General features: G+C 52.5%; 1 protein-coding gene across 4 annotated transcripts in view; it reads left to right on the top strand.

The window, feature by feature from the left end:
• ST8SIA5 (ST8 alpha-N-acetyl-neuraminide alpha-2,8-sialyltransferase 5) overlaps positions 1 to 17,426 on the top strand; it is an 88,896-nt gene extending 71,470 nt beyond the window's left edge. For all 4 annotated transcript variants that reach the window (XM_061130718.1, XM_061130717.1, XM_061130719.1 and 1 more), the window contains 3 exons: positions 2,915 to 3,027; positions 3,787 to 3,879; positions 5,795 to 17,426. In XM_061130718.1, coding sequence (XP_060986701.1) covers positions 2,915 to 3,027; positions 3,787 to 3,879; positions 5,795 to 6,263 — 675 coding nt within the window. In that variant the 3' untranslated portion in view covers positions 6,264 to 17,426. The remainder of the gene's footprint in view (positions 1 to 2,914; positions 3,028 to 3,786; positions 3,880 to 5,794) is intronic.
• Positions 17,427 to 18,855: the final 1,429 nt, after the last annotated feature.

The raw sequence follows: 18,855 nt of genomic DNA, 5'->3' as shown, positions 1-18,855 counted from the left end.
ACTCATGTCCATCCAGTCGGTGATGCCATCCAGCCATCTCATCCTCTGTCGTCCCCTTCTCCTCCTGCCCCCAATCCCTCCCAGCATCAGGGTCTTTTCCAATGAGTCAACTCTTAGCATGAGGTAGCCAAAGTACTGGAGTTTCAGCTTCAGCATCAGTCCTTCCAACGAACACCCAGGACTGATCTCCTTTAGGATGGACTGGTTGGATCTCCTTGCAGTCCAAGGGACTCTCAAGAGTCTTCTCCAACACCACAGTTCAAAAGCATCAATTTTTCAGCACTCAGCTTTCTTCACAGTCCAACTCTCACATCCATACATGACCACTGGAAAAACCATAGCCTTGACTAGACAGACCTTTGTTGGCAAAGTAATGTCTCTGCTTTTTAATATGCTAGCTAAGTTGGTCATAATTTTCGACATCACAAAATATTCCTTTGATTTTTTTTCCCATCCTTCAAAAATATAAAATCCATTCCTAGCCCACTGGCTGCGCAGACATAGGTGGTGAGTCAGGTGTGGCCGGCAGGCTGTAATTTACCACCCCCTGGAATTAGAGCATGTGACACAGAAGTACTATCTGAACTTCCCTAAGGTGAGTATTTCTTTGAGTTCAAAACATATGCAGCTTCTCAGGCTCCTACCCTGACCCTGAAGATTCTGACTCCATGGTTCTGGGATGGGGCCAAGGATGTATACTTCCAGAAAGTACCCAGGGGGTTTCCGATTTTCACAAGTATGGGAAACACTGGCATAAAACATAGAACACCTTTGGTCATCTCTCCAAAGATGGCTTTGTTTTATTCTCTCTCTGAGCAAAGTCAAACAGTGCAGTTTCCCACACTGGCCATGAGATGTTCTTGTTTCCTCTGTCCTAGTCCTGGGAGCCTGTCCCTCCAGGGAAAATGTGCCAAGAAGGACAGTCTCCCACAGATGGGTACAGTGCCTCCTTTAGAGGTAGCCTAATTCCTGGAGATCCCGTTGTATTTTCAATCCTGCTGAAAATCGTGGGATCTTCCACGATGCCCGTCTGGCAGTTGGTCTCAGTGGAAGCCGCAGGTGCTGACCGGGGCTGCTCTCACGCAGGGCCGGCCAGCTGGGGTGAGCTAGGAGGAAAGCCACCCAGCGGTCTCTGGGTGTCAGGGCCATCCCATAATAAGCACCTGATTCCCTCAGCCTTGGGCCAGGTATGGGGAGCTTTTCATCCACACCAGTGGCTGTCTATGTGTGGGGCAGGGAGGTGGGGATATCTGCCAATGTCTGGAGATACTTTTGGCTTCCCTAGTAGCTCAGCTGGTAAAGAATCTGCCTGCAACATAGGAGATCCCGGTTTGATCCCTGGGTTGGGAAGATCCACTGGAGAAGGGATAAGCTACCCACTCCAGTATTCTTGGGCTTCCCTGGTTGCTCAGCTGGTAAAGAATCCGCCTGCCATGGGGGAGACCTGGGTTCAATCAGATGCATTTGGTCATCCTGACGGGGGTGTACGAGGCCAGAGATACTGCTAAGCTTCCTGCAGTGGGCAGTCAGCCCCACAGCAAGGAATGAAAGTGAACATGAAAGCTGCTCATTCTGGTCCAAAATATCAGTACTGCCAAGGTGAGCAATTCTGCTTTACATCATCTCACTGAATCGCAGGAAATATACATTACTATCCTGATTTTTTTAATTACAAAATTTAATTCGTAACAAATTTTACAAAAATTACAAAACCAAGTCACTGAGAGTTCAAAAAAACTTGCCCATGGTTCCCTCAACTCACTGTGGTGCAAAACCAGAATTGAGTTGGGTCCCTTAACTGGGGTGCCCAATCCTAGTTTGCCCCAGCTATTCCCAGTTTGACTGAATCTAAGTCCTGCATCCCAAGCAAAGTGCCCCAGTCCTGGGCCAAATGGGATGGTTGGTCACCCCTTGATTCCAGGTCTACATTCCTGCCCTGAGCCTGCCTGGTCCCACCTGCCTTGGGTTGCCTCAAGGCCTAGATTGGGGACATGGCAGAACCAGGTCTTTTAATCAGGCCAGTATTTGCTTTTTCCTGTCTACTTGCCTGTGGTCCCCTGGAAGGCAGGCCTAGGGAGCCTTTGTTTGGGGCAGCCAGTGCCCCAACCCAGGCAACCCTGCCAGCTGAGGTGTGATCAGGTCAGAGTGCTGTGGGATGCTCCTTCCCAGTCCCTCCATGGGTGCATCATCACCAGGGTAAGTCCTGGGCTCCCCTGCTCAACACGCTTTTCTCTGCAGAGATCCCAGGGTCGCTGGCTCTCACTGCTCCCCTAAAGTGGCTTTGCTTGCTCACCTCCAGTCTCTTGTCCCTGCTGCTGCCAAGTCCTGGCATCTGTGCTGGTCTATATGACCTTTTTTTCCTAGTTCTGTGTCCTCCCCATGGAGCTGAAAGGCTTCAGGGCCAGATTTAGGGCCCTGGTCCCTGCTGTCATCCCCCAGGAAGTCTGCCTTAACCACTGGCAAGAATACTGGAGTGGGTTGCCATGCCCTTCTCCAGGGGAATCATCCTGATCCAGGGATCAAACCTGGGTCTTCTGCATTGCAGGCAGATTCTTTACCATCTAAGCCACCTGGGAAGCATAAAATATGTGGACTAGAAGTCAGAGAAGCTGAGTTTCAGACACTGGGGAAAGCAAAGGCAAGCAGGGTAGACATAACCTGTACACTCTTATTTGAAACTGGGGACTTCCAGGGTTTATTGAAAAAGGTTGTGGAGACCTAGCTTCCGGTTCCAGCTCACTCGTAATTGCGTGTGGAACTGGAAAGGAGGCTTTTAATCTCTTTTCATCTGCAAAGTGGAACAAACACTTCTCTCCCTCGTTCCCTACAAAGCTGGATGTGGGTACAGAGGGCAGGGCACCAGGTGGAGGCAGGGGTGGCGCCGCCTCTGACAGCTCTGCCCCTGTCTCCCCAGGACATGCCCTACTACCGGTCCCAGTTTAAGAAGTGTGCGGTGGTGGGCAACGGGGGCATCCTGAAGAACAGCCGCTGCGGGAGGGAGATCAACAGTGCCGACTTTGTCTTCCGGTAGGAATCACTTTGGGTCTGCACCTGCCCCTTCTACCCCCACACCCCTTCTCCTCCATGCCCGCCCCTTCTGGTGCCCCACCCTGCTAATGCTGCCCTTCTAATCCCCACTTTCCACCCCTGCGAACCCTCATGCTCTGGGTTGTCCCTTCCCCCTTCAGCTCCGTCCTGTGCAAGGGGTCGAACCTGTCAGGTCCTCAGTCTCCACATCTGTAAAATGGGAGCAAATGACATACCAGATATGAAGACATTGAGGACTCACGGGGGCATGCTGAGCTGTTAGTGAGGTTGTCTGGGCAGCTACCTCTCTGATTGGGTTCCACTCTTCTGGAAGCATTGCTTATAACCAGCGTAGCCTTGTGGCTGACACCTTCACTGTGGCCTTACCTAAGTTAGACACCTGTCCATGTATTTCTTCTTTCTTATGTAGAACCCCCTCTTATCTCTTTGGGGATTATAGCTTACCTCTTTAAGTCAAGAAGATAGCTTGAAAATAAGAGTTAAAGCGAACAAACTTGGGTTGAGGCTGCAATCATCTCATGGTTGGAGATCTACAACAATTAGGCCACTCAGGGTTGGTGAGGGAAGGGGTTGAACTTGCCCTTCTATGCCCAGGCCACGAAGATTCCACCCAGCTGGTTTCCTTTCTGTTCCTCTGCCCAAATGATCACCATCCCTTTCATCCCCACACCCCCAGCTCCCCAGCTCCCTCAAGAATGACTGACTACATGCAGTTGGGCCACTTTATCTCTTCTGCAGGTGCAACCTACCCCCCATCTCAGAGAAGTACACCATGGATGTAGGGGTGAAGACAGACGTGGTCACCGTGAACCCCAGCATCATCACAGAGAGGTCAGTAGCCCTCTTTCTAGACCGGTCCTCTCCAATACGGTAGCTATTCATCATGCATGGCCACTGGGCACCATCCAGATTGAGATGTGCCATCTCCAAGTGCAAAACGCACCCTTGCTCTAAAAGATTTACTATGAAAAAGAGGGTGAATCACACATCATTACAGTTTTATATGGATTATATATTAAAATGGTAGTATGGGGGAATATCAGGTTAAAGAAAATCTATTGTAAAAATTAGTTTCACCTAATCCTTTCTACTTATCTAAATGTACTTCCTAGAACATTTAAAATTACATTTGTGGCCTGCCTGATGTTTCTCTCAACAGCACTGGTCTAGACAATCTTCCCCTAGAGATGAATCAGAGAGCTTTCCAGCTGTAGGACAGCTCCCTACAGGGAGTGTCCATGTGACACTGGGGGGAAACCTCTGGCAAGGACCTCAAGCCACCGCCTCCCTGGGTGGGTCCCCTCCTGGGATCTGTCTGGGAAGCCTGGGGGAGGGGTTAAGGTGTTAAAAGCCCAAAGGGGGCACATTCACACCTCCAGGTCAGGAGAAGGATAAGAGGAGGGGGAGGTGTTAAATGGGGCCACATGCCCAGGAACCTTTACAGAGTCAGCATCCAGAGAGGGGTGGAATGAGTCAGCTGGGAGGAGGGCTGTTTAATGTAGAGAGAAGGTTAGGGAGGGGCTGTGGCCGGGGGGCCAGTGGCTGGCTTGGTGTCCATCCCCGGGGACCATGGTGAAGGCAGGCCAGGGGGCTGTCCCGAGGGCTCTAGGGAAGGCCTCCCTCCTCCACTTCCCCTCTGAGCCCGCCCGGGGAACCCTCACCCGTGTGGCTTAAGGATTACCCTCCTCCCCCAGCCGCCCCCACCCCCGCCCCCGCCGCAGCCACACACCAGGTACTTGTCCCTTTGGGTCCAGATTGCTCTCTCCTGCACCCACTCAGAAAGCTAGAACTGTGCGGGAGGAAGGTGGACATTCATCTGCTGAGTGACTGAGATCAAAGGAGCCGAGGGGGTGGGGGGCGGCCTTGAGAGACCCCCCAGTCCTTTGCGAAGAGCCCAGGGAGCAGGGGTGGGGCCAGCGAGGGCCCGGGGCCCGTCTCACGCTGCGCGCGCGCCCGGGGCCCGTCTCACGCTGCGCGCGCGCCCGGGGCCCGTCTCACCCTGCGCGCGCGCCCGGGGCCCGTCTCACGCTGCGCGCGCGCCCGGGGCCCTTCTCACCCTGCGCGCGCTCCCGGGGCCCGTCTCACGCTGCGCGCGCGCCCGGGGCCCGTCTCACGCTGCGCGCGCGCCCGGGGCCCGTCTCACCCTGCGCGCGCGCCCGGGGCCCGTCTCACGCTGCGCGCGCGCCCGGGGCCCGTCTCACCCTGCGCGCGCGCCCGGGGCCCGTCTCACCCTGCGCGCGCGCCCGGGGCCCGTCTCACAATGCGCGCGCGCCCGGGGCCCGTCTCACGCTGCGCGCGCGCCCGGGGCCCGTCTCACGCTGCGCGCGCGCCCGGGGCCCGTCTCACGCTGCGCGCGCGCCCGGGGCCCGTCTCACCCTGCGCGCGCGCCCGGGGCCCGTCTCACGCTGCGCGCGCGCCCGGGGCCCGTCTCACGCTGCGCGCGCGCCCGGGGCCCGTCTCACGCTGCGCGCGCGCCCGGGGCCCGTCTCACGCTGCGCGCGCGCCCGGGGCCCGTCTCACCCTGCGCGCGCGCCCGGGGCCCGTCTCACGCTGCGCGCGCGCCCGGGGCCCGTCTCACCCTGCGCGCGCGCCCGGGGCCCGTCTCACCCTGCGCGCGCGCCCGGGGCCCGTCTCACAATGCGCGCGCGCCCGGGGCCCGTCTCACGCTGCGCGCGCGCCCGGGGCCCGTCTCACCCTGCGCGCGCGCCCGGGCCCCGTCTAACCCTGCGCGCGCGCGCCCCGCCAGGTTCCACAAGCTGGAGAAGTGGCGGCGGCCCTTCTACCGCGTGCTGCAGCTATACGAGAACGCGTCGGTGCTGCTGCCCGCCTTCTACAACACGCGCAACACCGACGTGTCCATCCGCGTCAAGTACGTGCTGGACGACTTCCAGTCGCCGCAGGCCGTCTACTACTTCCACCCGCAGTACCTGGCCAACGTGTCGCGCTACTGGCTCAGCCTCGGCGTGCGCGCCAAGCGCATCAGCACCGGCCTCATCCTGGCCACGGCGGCGCTCGAGCTCTGTGAGGAGGTGCACCTGTTCGGCTTCTGGGCCTTCCCCATGAACCCCTCGGGCCTGTACATCACCCACCACTACTACGACAACGTCAAGCCCCGCCCCGGCTTCCACGCCATGCCCTCGGAGATCTTCAACTTCCTGCACCTGCATAGCCGCGGCATCCTGCGCGTGCACACGGGCACCTGCAGCTGCTGCTGAGGGCGGCGCCGGCCCTCCGCCGGCTCCCCCGGCACACGGGGACCCCCGGCACACGGGGACCCCTGGCACACGGAGCCACGCTCTTCCTCGCCGGCCTTCAGGGCGGAGCGAAGGCCTGGCACTGAGGTTGGCACTCTCTTGGATGCTCAGCTTCAGACTTGGGTCCTGTGGGCTCTGGGAGGCAGGGATGCGGGCCAGGCAGACACATCTCTCTTCGCACCGCCCCACCTCCCCGCCCCGGCCACACCTCAAGATGGGGGCCCTGGGGATCGCAAGGGAATCAAGCACATTTCCACTCAGTTTTAGCATTTGAGAGAGCACAAACCGTATGGCCTCTTTGCAGCTAATGGAAGTCCCTACTGGGAACAGAAAAGATGGAGACAGAACATGTGAGGACAGTTTAGATGTAACTCAGACTTTTGAGTTCCTGACTCTTATTCCCAGGCCTCAGCCATGAATTGTGGTCTAGAATCTCAGAGCTAAAAGGCTAACAGAGCGGCCAGACCTTCCTGTGAGGACAGTGGCTCAGAGAGGTCCAGGGATTATTAACTGAGTTTCCACCAACGAGTAAGTGGCGCTGTGAGATCTGATGCAAGGGCTGTGGATTAGGATCTTTGCTCAGACACTGTCACCCAAGGAGAGCCATCCCCTTCAAACACATCCTCAGACACACACGTCTTGGTGCCTCCAGGTTCAATCCTGTGTTTGACCTTTTGATGAGAAGGAAATAAACCAGACCAGCCATTTGCACTAAGGTTTTCAAGCCAACGTTATCGACTCAATAAGTGCTTAGCGACTTGCTTCCTCTTCTGTCTCCCTATTTTCAGCTCTGTTTTAACCAGGAGTTATTTATAAGATCCATCCCTCTGTGTGTTCCTGAATACTGCAGTTCCTGCTGTATCGTGTTCCTGAATTGGAACCGTAAGGCTCTGGACTGGAAAGCGCTGACATGTGACTGGTGAGCTTAGCGACGGAAGTTGAGTCGTGGCCTCCGACACCAGCATCTCTGAGGTCTTACTGCGAAGGCGGGGTTTCCCGCAGCATGCAGCGTGCTGGCCTTCACTGTGAGTGGATCCTCAGAGCCTGTGCTTTGGGAAGTCAGCTGTGCCTAGGCTGAAAGGGCTTCACGTGTCGTTTCACATCGCTTTCCTCCCCCTGTGGTACTCCCACCATGAATGAGGCTGTGCCTGATACACACGGTTGGTGAATTGCCTTAGAATTTAGCTTTGTGGAACCATAGAAGGTTAGTGCTGGAGGATCTTCAGCCTGCTCCTCCTTTCCTCCCTTCCTGCTCTCTCCCCTCCTTCCCCTAAACATTTCCAGAAGCCTGTTCTGCTTTGGTTTGGGGTGAGGCTTGGGAAGACATGATGACAAAGACAGGTTCTCTGTCTTCCAGAAGTGGAGGGCAGACCAGAGACACATTATTCCGGCTCCGCATGCTGAGTGTAATGAGAAGGAGGAGGGATGGTGAGAGCTCCGCACGCAGGGAGCAGAACCTTTCGTCTGATCACCTCATTTTACAGGCAGAGCAGTAGGCCCAGCTGGTGAGAGACCACAGCACACAGGCCCTGTCCCGGGTCCCCAGGCTCCCCGTCGAGGCCAAAACCCCTTCCTCTTGCTTGGGTTTCATGTTGGTGGGGCCATTATGGAACGAGTGCTCCATGCACAACAGTGTTCTAGGTGCTGGCCTTGGTTCTGAGCTCCGGTCCTCACGGGGGAAACCCTGGGCTGTTCTGAGCCTATCTGCTTGTCTGCAGTGCAAGGAAGTAGCCAGTGAACCAAAGTAGGCCCAAGGACGTGGTGAACCAGGGAACACCACCGGGGACAGTGGATGATTTGCTTTCTTGGGCTCTGCCTGTTTCTCCAAGGAAGGAACATCTGAGACAGAGTCCAGTTAACTGAGGTTTCCAGCCACTTGTTTGTGGTTAGTTGGGCCCATTCTTGAAACTACAGAATGTTAGACCCGGAAGACTCGTAAAGACCATTTTGTCCCCCTTAAGGAAGGAGATCCAGCATAGGGAGGTTACCTGGCTTAAATCATGCCAGGGGCTTACTGAGCACATGCAGTGGACAGAACCTTGGTGAGTCAGACATCAGGGTTCCCACAGCCAAGGGTGTCTGCCCCAACCAGCGCCCTCATGGGAGTTGGGGATGGAGCATCACAACCCATCCCATGTAGGAGCTGGACTCCTTGCTTTTGGTCCTGTTGAAGTCTGAGGGTCTTAGGGCAGTCCCTTCTCCTTTCTTAGGTCTCCATCGCCTCATCTCTACAACCAGAAGCTTAGAAAATATCCCTAGGATCTCTGTAATCTTTAATTTTATTGTTTTTGTAAGTATTCATGATGTATGGATCTAAGCCATAAATAATATTTATTGCTCTAATAGCTAAGATTTCCTGCACGCTCATTTTGTATCAAGCCCTGCACTCGGCGCTTTCTTTGCATTATCTCCTGTGATCACCACAAGACCCCTTGGGGTAAGCAGGCTCCACTGGGGAGACAGAGGCTCAGAGTCATTTGGTATCTTGCCGATGGCCAGACACCCAGTAGAGGAAACCGCACCCAGGTCTTGTAGAAACCCGAAGCCTGCACTCCAAACCTCTGTCTTCGCCACTTCCTAACCAGTGTCCCCAGGGTTGGCACAAGAGGGAATCCTTGTTCCAGAAGGACTGAGAGGCCGCTGCAGGGTGTGCTGGGCCCTGCTCTAGGGACAGTGCTTGGAGACTGGCATGGGTTCAGAAGGGAGTCTGATTGTAGCTGCTTCTTCACCTGCACCCCGCCCCAGCCCTGGCCACAGTAGATGCGCCCACAGTGCAGTGAAGGGAGGGGAGCAGAGGCCACATTTTGCAGAAGGGGTCCACATTAAATGATGGTGTGTTGGAGGACTTGCCCAAGGCCACATGGCCAGCTAGTGACTCAACTGGGACTCGGTCTCATGACTTCCACACTACACTTTTCTCCTGCAGCCAGTGTTTGTAGGAAAAGCACATTTTCAAAGGCTCAGAAGACCTGGGCATTGACTCAGGAAGCCCCCCACCCCCATGTGCCTCAAAGCTCCGCCCCCATCCCACCGTGCAGCGCGGACAGCTAGTTATATATGATATCCTTATGTGAGGAAAATCAGTTCCCCAAACAAAACAACCATCGTGTCTTCCTTTGTGCTAAGCCCACTGCTCCAGGCTTCCCAGGGGACTCGGACAGTAAAGAATCTGCCTCCAATGCAGAAAACTCAAGTTCAATCCCTGGGTTGGGAAGATACCTTGGAGAAGGGACTGGCAACCCACTCCAGTATTCTTGCCTGGAGAATCCCATGGACAGAGGAGCCTGGCAGGCTACAGTCCATGGGGTTGCAAAGAGTCAGACAGGACCGAGTGACTAACACTTTTACTTTCACCAGGCTTGAAAGGCAGTGAAAACAAGTAAATGACTCCGTGCTTAGTCAAGCAAAAAGGAAGGTGGCTTAAGGTCAGATGCAACCTCTGAGACCATTTTGGCAATGCTGCTGTGGCAGCTCTGCCCACTAATCGCCTGGTCTTGTAGATAGTCCATTGCCCTTGATTCTGCTGAGTGTAGGGAGGAGGCGAGGGCAGAGTTACACATAGCTGGCTTCAGCCAGGTATTCAGCAAATCGTTACTGAGCACTCATTTTGTGTGGGGCATTTGGGTAGGGGCCTTTGAGCTAGTGATGAGCAGAGTGTTAGCCCCAGCCCTCCTGGAGCTTATGGTCTGGTGGGCATGTCCAGATGCTGCACTGAGTCCCCCAGGCACGTGTAGGAGCTGAGCTGAGTACTGGCAAGTCTGGGCTCAGGGTCAGGTATCACGAGAGGAGCACCAGGCCTTGCAGGTGTCGGTCCTGAATTCTGAAGGTTGGCAGAATGATTGCAATTGCTAAAGCGGTAGATCCATGTCAGGCTTCATTCCTCAACATCCATGTGACATGTGACAGGGGTGAGTGGCTTCACTGGTCGTTTGAGTCCTCTCTTCCTTTTTTTTTTTGGTAAGGAACCACTTTACCCTGACTTTCCTCCTGCCTCTCTGAATGCTCCTTCTCAGGCTCCTTTGTTGACCCATCTTTTGTGAAGCTTCCTCAGGGTTCTCTTCTCTTACTAGGAGTGTTCCTTTAGAAATTGCATCTGTTCACAGCCTCAAACCTCTCCTGTCCTTGCATCTTACACCCCTTACTGGGAGGCCAGTTCTCCTTTGGAGCATCAGAAACACGCTCACTGTGGCTTTCTGAATGCCTGTACCTGCTCAACATCTCAGCTTGTACAGTTAAAACCTGCTTAGTGTGCCCTCAACTAGCACAGTTAAAAGGACAATCTAGATTCAAAGTCACATCCCCCTACTTACTGGTGACTTTGGGGGAACTGCCAACGCCCTCTGGAGGCTCTGACTCATCATCTGAGGTTTAGGCCAGGACACCAGCTGTGGAATAGGGTTGTGCGATGCCTAGCACAGTGCCGACACAAACTAGACACCCAGAGAACAGGTTCCTTCTTCCCCCTTTCTTCCCCCACTGAATGGCTCTACCTCATCACTGGCCCCTCGGTCCCAAACCTGGGTCACTCTTGGCTCTCCTTCCTCCTTCGCTTTCTGTCTGTTTGTTCACCAGATCGTATCAATTCCAACTCATAAATATCCTTTGAAATCATTCCCTCCGTACATTCCTTCTGCCACTGCCCTAACTCGGGCCCTCTGATTGATCATTCTGCTTCTAGAGAATTACCTTCTGGAAACACCTTTGATGAAGTCCATTGACTTCTTATATAGTCCAGATTCCTTTACCCAGACATGCAGGGGTTGTCCCAAGCTGGCTCACTCACCTTCCCAGAGACCCTCCTGCCACCACCATCCCGCCAGGACTCCTCCAGGGGCTGTAGCTTCGCACGAGCTGTTGGAAATGCCTGAAATGGCCCTTACCTCCTCCCTCCTTCCTTTACCCCACCACTTGTGCCGGTAATGTCAGGTGAGGGCCCCCACCTCTTCCCCTCTGTGAGCCTGGGCTGAGCACTCTCTGCACTTCTGCAGGAACCATCACTGACTCCTGTTAGGACGTCCTCACAGCACACCACCATGGGTGCGCCTGTGTCCTTGGCCGAGGCCCGCCCTTTCCCTAGGAGAAGGCGCTGTATCTGGCTCTTCTTGGTGTCCCCAGTGCTGGCACAGAGCCATCTGTTAACTATAGCAGTGGACTCTCTGATTAGTCGGTGTGTTCCAGTGGTTCAGGAGACCCCGCTAATTAACTGAGTAACATGTAATTGTCAGCTTAGGCGAGTCCTCCACTGATTATTATCATTATTTTTGCCTGGTACCTTGCATGTGGGAAGCATTGCACTGTACAGACTCCCCCACCTGCCCTTGGGGAGCTTGGGGCACAGGTCCCTGTTGTGGTTGCTTGCTGGCTCCATCACCTGGTCTCTGCTGCCTTCTCTTTGCCTCCTTCCATTATAATCTTGTATTGAATCCCTGGGTCGGGAAGATCCCCTGGAGAAGGGAATGGCAACCCACTCAAGTATTCTTGCCTTGAGAATTCTGTGGACAGAGGAGCCTGGTGGGCTACAGTTCATGGGGTCACAAAGAGTTGGACACAACTGAGCAACTAACACACTATTATAATCTTCTTCCTCATCTGCTTCTTGCCTAGTCACCAACTCTCTCTAGTTTAAGCAAAAGATGGAAAGATTTTCTTTTTCCCTTCCCTCCTGCAAAACCACAGAGATTTGTCAGAATCTTAAATCGCTGTGTTGAGGTACAGACAGGGTAGCAGTATACGAGGGACTAATCAATAATGTCTCAAGAACAAGTGGAAAATGCTATATTTATTGGCTGGAAAACAAATGAGCTGAGCTTTGCCAAATGTCTGCTCCAGAGGTCCAGTGGTAGGTCAGGAGCTTGGGGGATCTCTTTGTGGGAGGCGGATGGTGTGGCTCTGAGTTCAGCACATACCCTGGCCTCTCTCCCGGCAACCTGGGCACCCTTCTAAGGAGGAGGCTGACTGTGGCTTATGACCAGATGAGGCCAGGCTTGGGGTGTGCCGATGCCCAGGGTGTGCCCTGTTCTCTTGTTCTTTAGAGGGCTGATCAAGCCAGGCCAGCCTCAGGAGGTTGATTCAATCCTACAGGGCGCTGTGATAAAGTGATAAGTTCTTCAAGGCATAGACTGTAGATCTCTTGTGTCAGAATCCCCTAAGTGCTTGTTAAACCCCCTGCCTCCAGACTCAGAACCTGGGGGAGGGGGGTGATGTGGGTCAATGAGCATTGTGACTCCAAGACCAGCTGGGCTCTCCAGGTCATCTTGGGGCCCATATCTGCTGGAGAACTGGGTTCTGCACCGCTAGTGGGTCAGTGGCTACTGCCAGGTGAGTGATGTTGTCTGGCTTGAAATTCAGACTGGAGTCTTAAGTGATAAAGAAGAAAAAACAAGCATAGACTTTGATGTGTTTTAGAAACATGAATATAAAACATAATCCACTATTAAATTCACAACAGAAATGGACTGCTTAGGAATCTCTGACATTTATGAAATCTGTTTTGGCCTGGACATTATCAGTGGTTTCTCTATTTTTCAATTGTGGGTAACATACACATAAGATTTGCTGCCTTAGCCATTTTTAAGTGTACAGTTCAGTAGTGTTAAGGTGTGTAGCCAATCTCCAGACTCTTTTTTTTGCTGTTGTTATTGCAAAACTAAAACTCTACACCCATTAAAGGACAGCTCCTCGTTTCCCCCTCCGCCAGCTCCTGGCAGCCATCATCCTTTCTGTCTCTGTGGCTTTGACTACTCGAGGTCCCTCACATAAATGGAATCATAGTGTGTCTGACTTTTTGGTGACTGGCTTATTTCATATAGAATCTCTTAGGTATACTCTGTTCTCAGATGACTTGAACTGGTTTCAGTGTCCCCATGATAGGATTCTGATTTTAATTTTTGCCTAGAACAGTTGTCCTGGGCTGTTATCTGTTCCCTGGCTTCTGGCAACCTCAGCATCTTTGCTGAGGGTCAGAACAGACCCGATCTTGCTTTGCTAGCTTGACTCAGCTGTCCTGGCCAGTCAGTGTCCTGAGAGGCAATAGCTCTGCTCAGCTTCTATAAGTCTATAGATATTTCTCCTTCATGGTCTCTTCTGAGAATCTGCTTTTCTTTTTTTAACAAGAGAGAGAGGGAGAGAGACATCCATACATTACCATGACTTAGCTCTTGGCACAAAAGCCAGAAATCAGTGACTGTCTCTCTTTGCAGTAGGGAGATGGTTTCCTTGGCAACCAAGTAACTCATTTCCTTCAACTAAATGACTTGTTCAACTTTAGGGTAAAAGTGTTGTTTCCTCTAGAATTGTGGTCCTCAACCTTGTGTTCACATTGAAGTCACCCAGGGATCTTTATAAAGCAACCCCGTGCCAGCTCCTCATCTTTCCAGAGAATCTGATTCACTTGGCCTGGGGACAGGGCCCCATATTCTTATTTTAAAAAATCTCTTTTAAGTGAATCTACTGCACAGAGGCCGAGGGTCTCTGTCTTTGCGACACATCGGGGTCATCTGGAGAGCTTTAAGAGCTACTTGTGCCTGAACTTTGCCCCCAGAAGTTCTGATCCAGTTGGTCTGAGGCATGACCTGGGCGGGAGGGCTTTTCTGACTCTCCAGATGACCCTACTGTGCAGCCGAGACTGAGAACCACTGTTCTAGCCCGGCATCCCCTAAACTTGAAACTGTGTCAGAATCACTCTGAGAGCTCACTGGTTCCTGGGCCCCTCCCTGGAGTCTGATTTGGTGAGCCTGGCAGGGAGCTTCCTTGCCGCTTCCTAAGTGATGCTGAGGCTGCTCCTGGGACCCACACTTTGAGGAGCACTGCTCTGCCTGATATCTTGTAACTGGCTTAGCCCAACTCTGCTGGCATTTGTTTCCTGGTTAGTGGTTGGGAGACTTGATTCAGGCTTGAGACTTCTTAAAGGTACCAAGCAGCTCTTTTTCTGAACATTTTCAACCTTTAAATAGACATTATGAAATCTTTTTAAAGCAAAGTTAACTAGATTTCCTCTCCCAGGGTTAGGAGGCTCGGCGTGTGCTTGAATTAAGATTCATTTGTTCCTGGAATAGGGATGCGTTTGGGGATTAGCGCTAACGGGCTGGAATCTCTGGAGTTGGTGACCAGCCTGTGTCCGGGTGAGGGTCTCCCCGTGATGAATGCTGGGATAAGATCAGGGCACCACAGTGCTCTCTTGAACACAAAGCCGGGGCTGGTGCTCTGCCCACCATGCCATGGAAAACAAACAAGGTGGTGATGAGGCAGCATCCCACAGACATGGGCTGATGTGACCCAGGGTTCACACCTGCCTTATGCTCCTCCTTCCTTTCCCATTTTCTGTTGGAAAAGGCTCAAGTTGAAACCATCGAGCTAGTGCCGAGATCCTGCCTCAGTCTCTTCTGCCTCCAAGTAGAGGCCAGTCCCCTGGCCCTTCCTTCTGAGGATACCCACAGTAGTGTGGCCCCAGCGAGCCCTTTATCACTGTGGCAGCTCACAATTTCACATTTAGCTGCAAAATGTATGAGAAACCTTGAACATCTTAAAGATTTGTTAAAGGAGGAAATAATTGCTATTTTTTTTTTTTTGAAACAAGGTCAAAGCACACCTCATTTCCCAGGGCCACTTACCCAGCAAGTTCACTCAGCCTCAGGCAGCTGGGGACTCTGGTGAAGGAGAATTAATTTTGAGCCCCTGTAGTAGATGCTATAAAGCTCTGTATCAAAGACCAAACATCTTGCTAACAGCAAATCCCTCACGGCATTCATGGAATTTAATTTTAAATTCAATTCCAGTGAACTTGATTCTGGTTTCTAATAATAAAGCAAATTAAGAGAATGACAACAGGTGCTAGATTTAGCAAGAAGCGGCAGCTAATAGACTATTATAATGGCATTAAAAAGACCAAAGCTATACATCTCAGAAAATACCAAGTGATCTGATGCTATTTAGTGCAGGGGCCAATATGTAGTAACAACCCCAAGGGCAACAAATAACCCCTCAGAGCAGCCCATCCTGTGGTGTCCACAGCCACGCAGAGGTATGAAAATGCTCAAACAACGTTCAGTAGACTGTGTTTAAGGAGGCAGAGAAGTGCTTTATCCACTTGGAATTATTTTCATCCCCAAGCACTTGAAACACATTCATTGAAATCTTGGTGCTTAAAAGATTAGCCCTCAGTTATCTTGAAGTTCAGGTTGGTGAAGTTCAAGTTCATTATCTGATCATACAGGATTCATGAGCTGGGTAAACTCTTTGAGACTTACTTTCTCTCTGACATTTGCCGCGCCACCCTCCCCACCCTCCACACCACCCCACCCCCACCCCCGCAAGGTGGAGGGTGAAGGACACCCCTTCCGCCGTCCTGCTTTACAGGGAATGTGCAGGGTTGGTGGTGGTGGCCGGTGGTGGCCAGGTGTCCTCTGCTTCCAACTGTGGTGTCTCTACTGCACATGGGAGGGGATCTGGATCTCAGCTGGGGCCAGGGCTGGCTCTGCAGTGACTCTGCCTGGATTTATCTGTGAATTTAAGAATAGGCCTGTTTGTTTGTCTTCTTGTGAAAGTGAACACTTCTGCTGTCTACACACCTTCATCACCTATTTTCTCACCAGCCCTCGCTGTGTTCCTAGGAGGAGGGAAAGGCAGTTAGCGGCCTGCAGACTGGACTGAGGCCGGGGAGGATGACAGAGGTGTGTCCTGGGTCACACGGAATGCTGGTGGGACCCTGCTAGGGTGCCCAAGCTCCCCAACGGGCAGGGGGAGGTGGCCCTATCTTGCTCCCACCCTAAGGCCCTTCTGTTTTCTTCCCTCTGGGTTATCTGGTTGCCTGGAGTCAGGTTCAGGCCTGGGGCTTACCCCTGGCCGCATACCCTGCCCAGCCTTTGTGGGGAGGCTCCTCTTTGGTATTCGTTCCTCTCTGGGCCCCCAGCATTGGGAGTTGTACCTGGTGGGGTGAGAAGGAGGCAGGTTTACTTGGCAGAGGGTCAGCCAAGGCCACAGGCCTGAGCACAGCAGGCGTGAGGAGGTGGTTGGCAGTCGATCCAGTGATGCCCCCCATTGCTGTGCTTGTTTGTGGGGGGCTGGGGGTGTCCCGAGTGACAGCTCCTGCCAGCCTCCCTGCCCCTCCACAGGACCCTCAGCCTCTGCTGGGGCCGGCTTCTGAGCAAGTCACTCTTCCCAAGTTTTTTTGGGGGGGCAGGTGGTCCTCCCTGAGGCTTCCACACTCTGCACACATGTTTTAGGGGTGCAACAGGGTCTCTGAGGCCTGCCAATTCCCTTTCTGGACCCAACTAACCTCTCTTCAGAAAGCCATAACTCTTCTTCAAAGCTGTATTGTGTGAACTGTGAAATATACGTAAATGTGTATGTATTTTTTAAACTCACATGTTAACTCAATGTGTGTACAAGAAGTCGTCCAGTGCTACAGTTTGGAGTCGAACCTCTGCCACCTGGCTCCTCAAGTGAAGGCAGGACAGATGATGGGGGTCCACGAGGGAGCTGTGGAAACCTCCTCCTTACAGCCACATGCTCCCAGGCTCGATGTTGGCTTCCAGGAGCTCACGCGAAGGCAGCCAGTGGAGTGCTCCCGAGGGGCTGGCGGCGGCGACTCGCCCCTGCGTGGCCTCCTGTGTGTGAAGACAAAGTGGCCTTGCCGGTCTGACCTCCACATGCTCCTCAAACCCATCCCGCTGTGCTTTCCTCTCCCAAGAGCCGCATCTCACTGCACTGCGCTCCATAGAGCCTTTCCCCCTGGAGAAGAAAAGGGAGGCTGAGATGTTGTTTGCTGGGCTGCACAGAAACTCAGTCTGGACATGGAGCTGGAGCATTGCTTTTTTAAAAAAAAAAAAATCCCTCTCTTGCTCTGGTTGATTTGCTCCCTCCGTTTGTCCTGGAGAGAAATGCTCTGTGCCCCTCCGGAGTGTTGGGAAGATGAGGTTGCAGTCATTATTTTCATGCAAATTTTGCTGAGGAGCAGGGGTTCATAGAAACTCTTGCAGCCTCATTCTAGCTTGTGTGCGGCTGTCCTTGAGTGATCCTGAAGTGGTGACTGTGACCTAATGCCTGAGAACGTAATCAGGGTAATTTGTATCTGTCACTGTGTTTGAAAAGCCCTCAATTCCACCCAATAAAACCATTCAAGTGGCTCATCTCGCGCAGATTTCTCTGGCTGTGGCCTTGTGTGTGTGCGTGTCTGGGGACTGAGCTGGGCTAGGCTGATGCCGCATAGCTCAGTGCGGGGAGGCGGCCAGCTCTAGGGAGGATGGCATGGCTGCCCGGGGCTCATCTTTGGGCACCACTGGCCTCTCTGTGTCTGGCAAGAGTGGCAATCTAAGCAGGGGGGCTTAGGAAGGGCTCAGAGACCAGACCCAGACCAAGTTGGGTGGAATGCTGAATTGACAGTATACAGGGAGCAGAAGGACAAAAAGAGAGGACTGCAGACTTCCTTTAAGGAAGGAGGGTCCCCTCGGGCTGGCGGGGCAGTGGGGAGGAGAGAGGGGTGGGCTGGGATGGGGGAAGATAGGATCTGAGTTGTGCTAACACCTAGAAACAGACCCATTAGCTAAAAAGACTTGTTTTTCTTTAAGCAAACTTGCTCTGTCAAGGTCTGGAGTCATAGCAAAGGAATTACCCTTTCATTAAAAAAAAAAAAAAAAAATTGTTCTTTCAATGCTGTTATCCATGAGTGTGTTTGGAGTAGGATTATGTTAAATAAATTAAAAAAAAAAGTTCACGTACAAACTGGCTGGGTCTGGCCTGCCTTATGAGATGTAGATAAGACTGTTTGGATTTCACAAATATGCATTTTGGATAAGTGCAAAACCTCTCCTCTGATTTCTGCAAGCTCTCAGGGGCTGGTATTTTCCTGACCCCTCACTCTCTAGACTTTAGAGCTTTTGAGCATGTTTCTGCTTTATATCCCTTAATCACCTAGATTATATGCAGACCTTCCCTTGACATCAATGATCATACAATGCATTCCAGAGTGATGTGGGAGAAGATGGGAAAGGGATGGACAACATTCCAAGCAAGAAATCTCAAACGTAACGTTGGGTGTCCTCTGGCTAACCCACTGGCCAGCCTCCCAGTGGGAATACTTCATGTGGTCCTAGCCCATCTCTTTGGCTCAACTTCTCCTTGCCCTTTTTTGGCCTCCTATTCTGACTCCCCAGCTCTCTATCAATGGAGAACACATTTCTACTATTTCTATTTGCACTTGTTTAAACATTCTCTGTGTGCTTGGTCTCCTGCAGGGCCTGGATCTCAGCTCACTTTTTACCTCCCCCCCAAAAAAGAATTTCCATACCAGCTGACAGATATTTAAATTCTCCTTATTACCGTTGTAAAATGCCAAAGGCTCAAACAAGCAATGGTGGAACCTAAGGGTTAGCCCTCAGGCCTGAGTACTGTCTGTTATAGGAAGGAAAAAAGCTGAGGGTCAAGGAAATAGGACTTCAGTATGTATTTTTTAATAAATGAATAAATGAACCAATGAGCTGGGGGGACAAACATTAATTGAAGTTCATTTATTTAATAAATTAGATTCATGCTATTTGTCACTTCATTCCTTCGTTGA

This window comes from Dama dama, chromosome 27 (assembly GCF_033118175.1).
Source record: "Dama dama isolate Ldn47 chromosome 27, ASM3311817v1, whole genome shotgun sequence".
NCBI lineage: Eukaryota > Metazoa > Chordata > Mammalia > Artiodactyla > Cervidae > Dama > Dama dama.
This window is presented reverse-complemented; position numbering and strand designations above follow the sequence as displayed.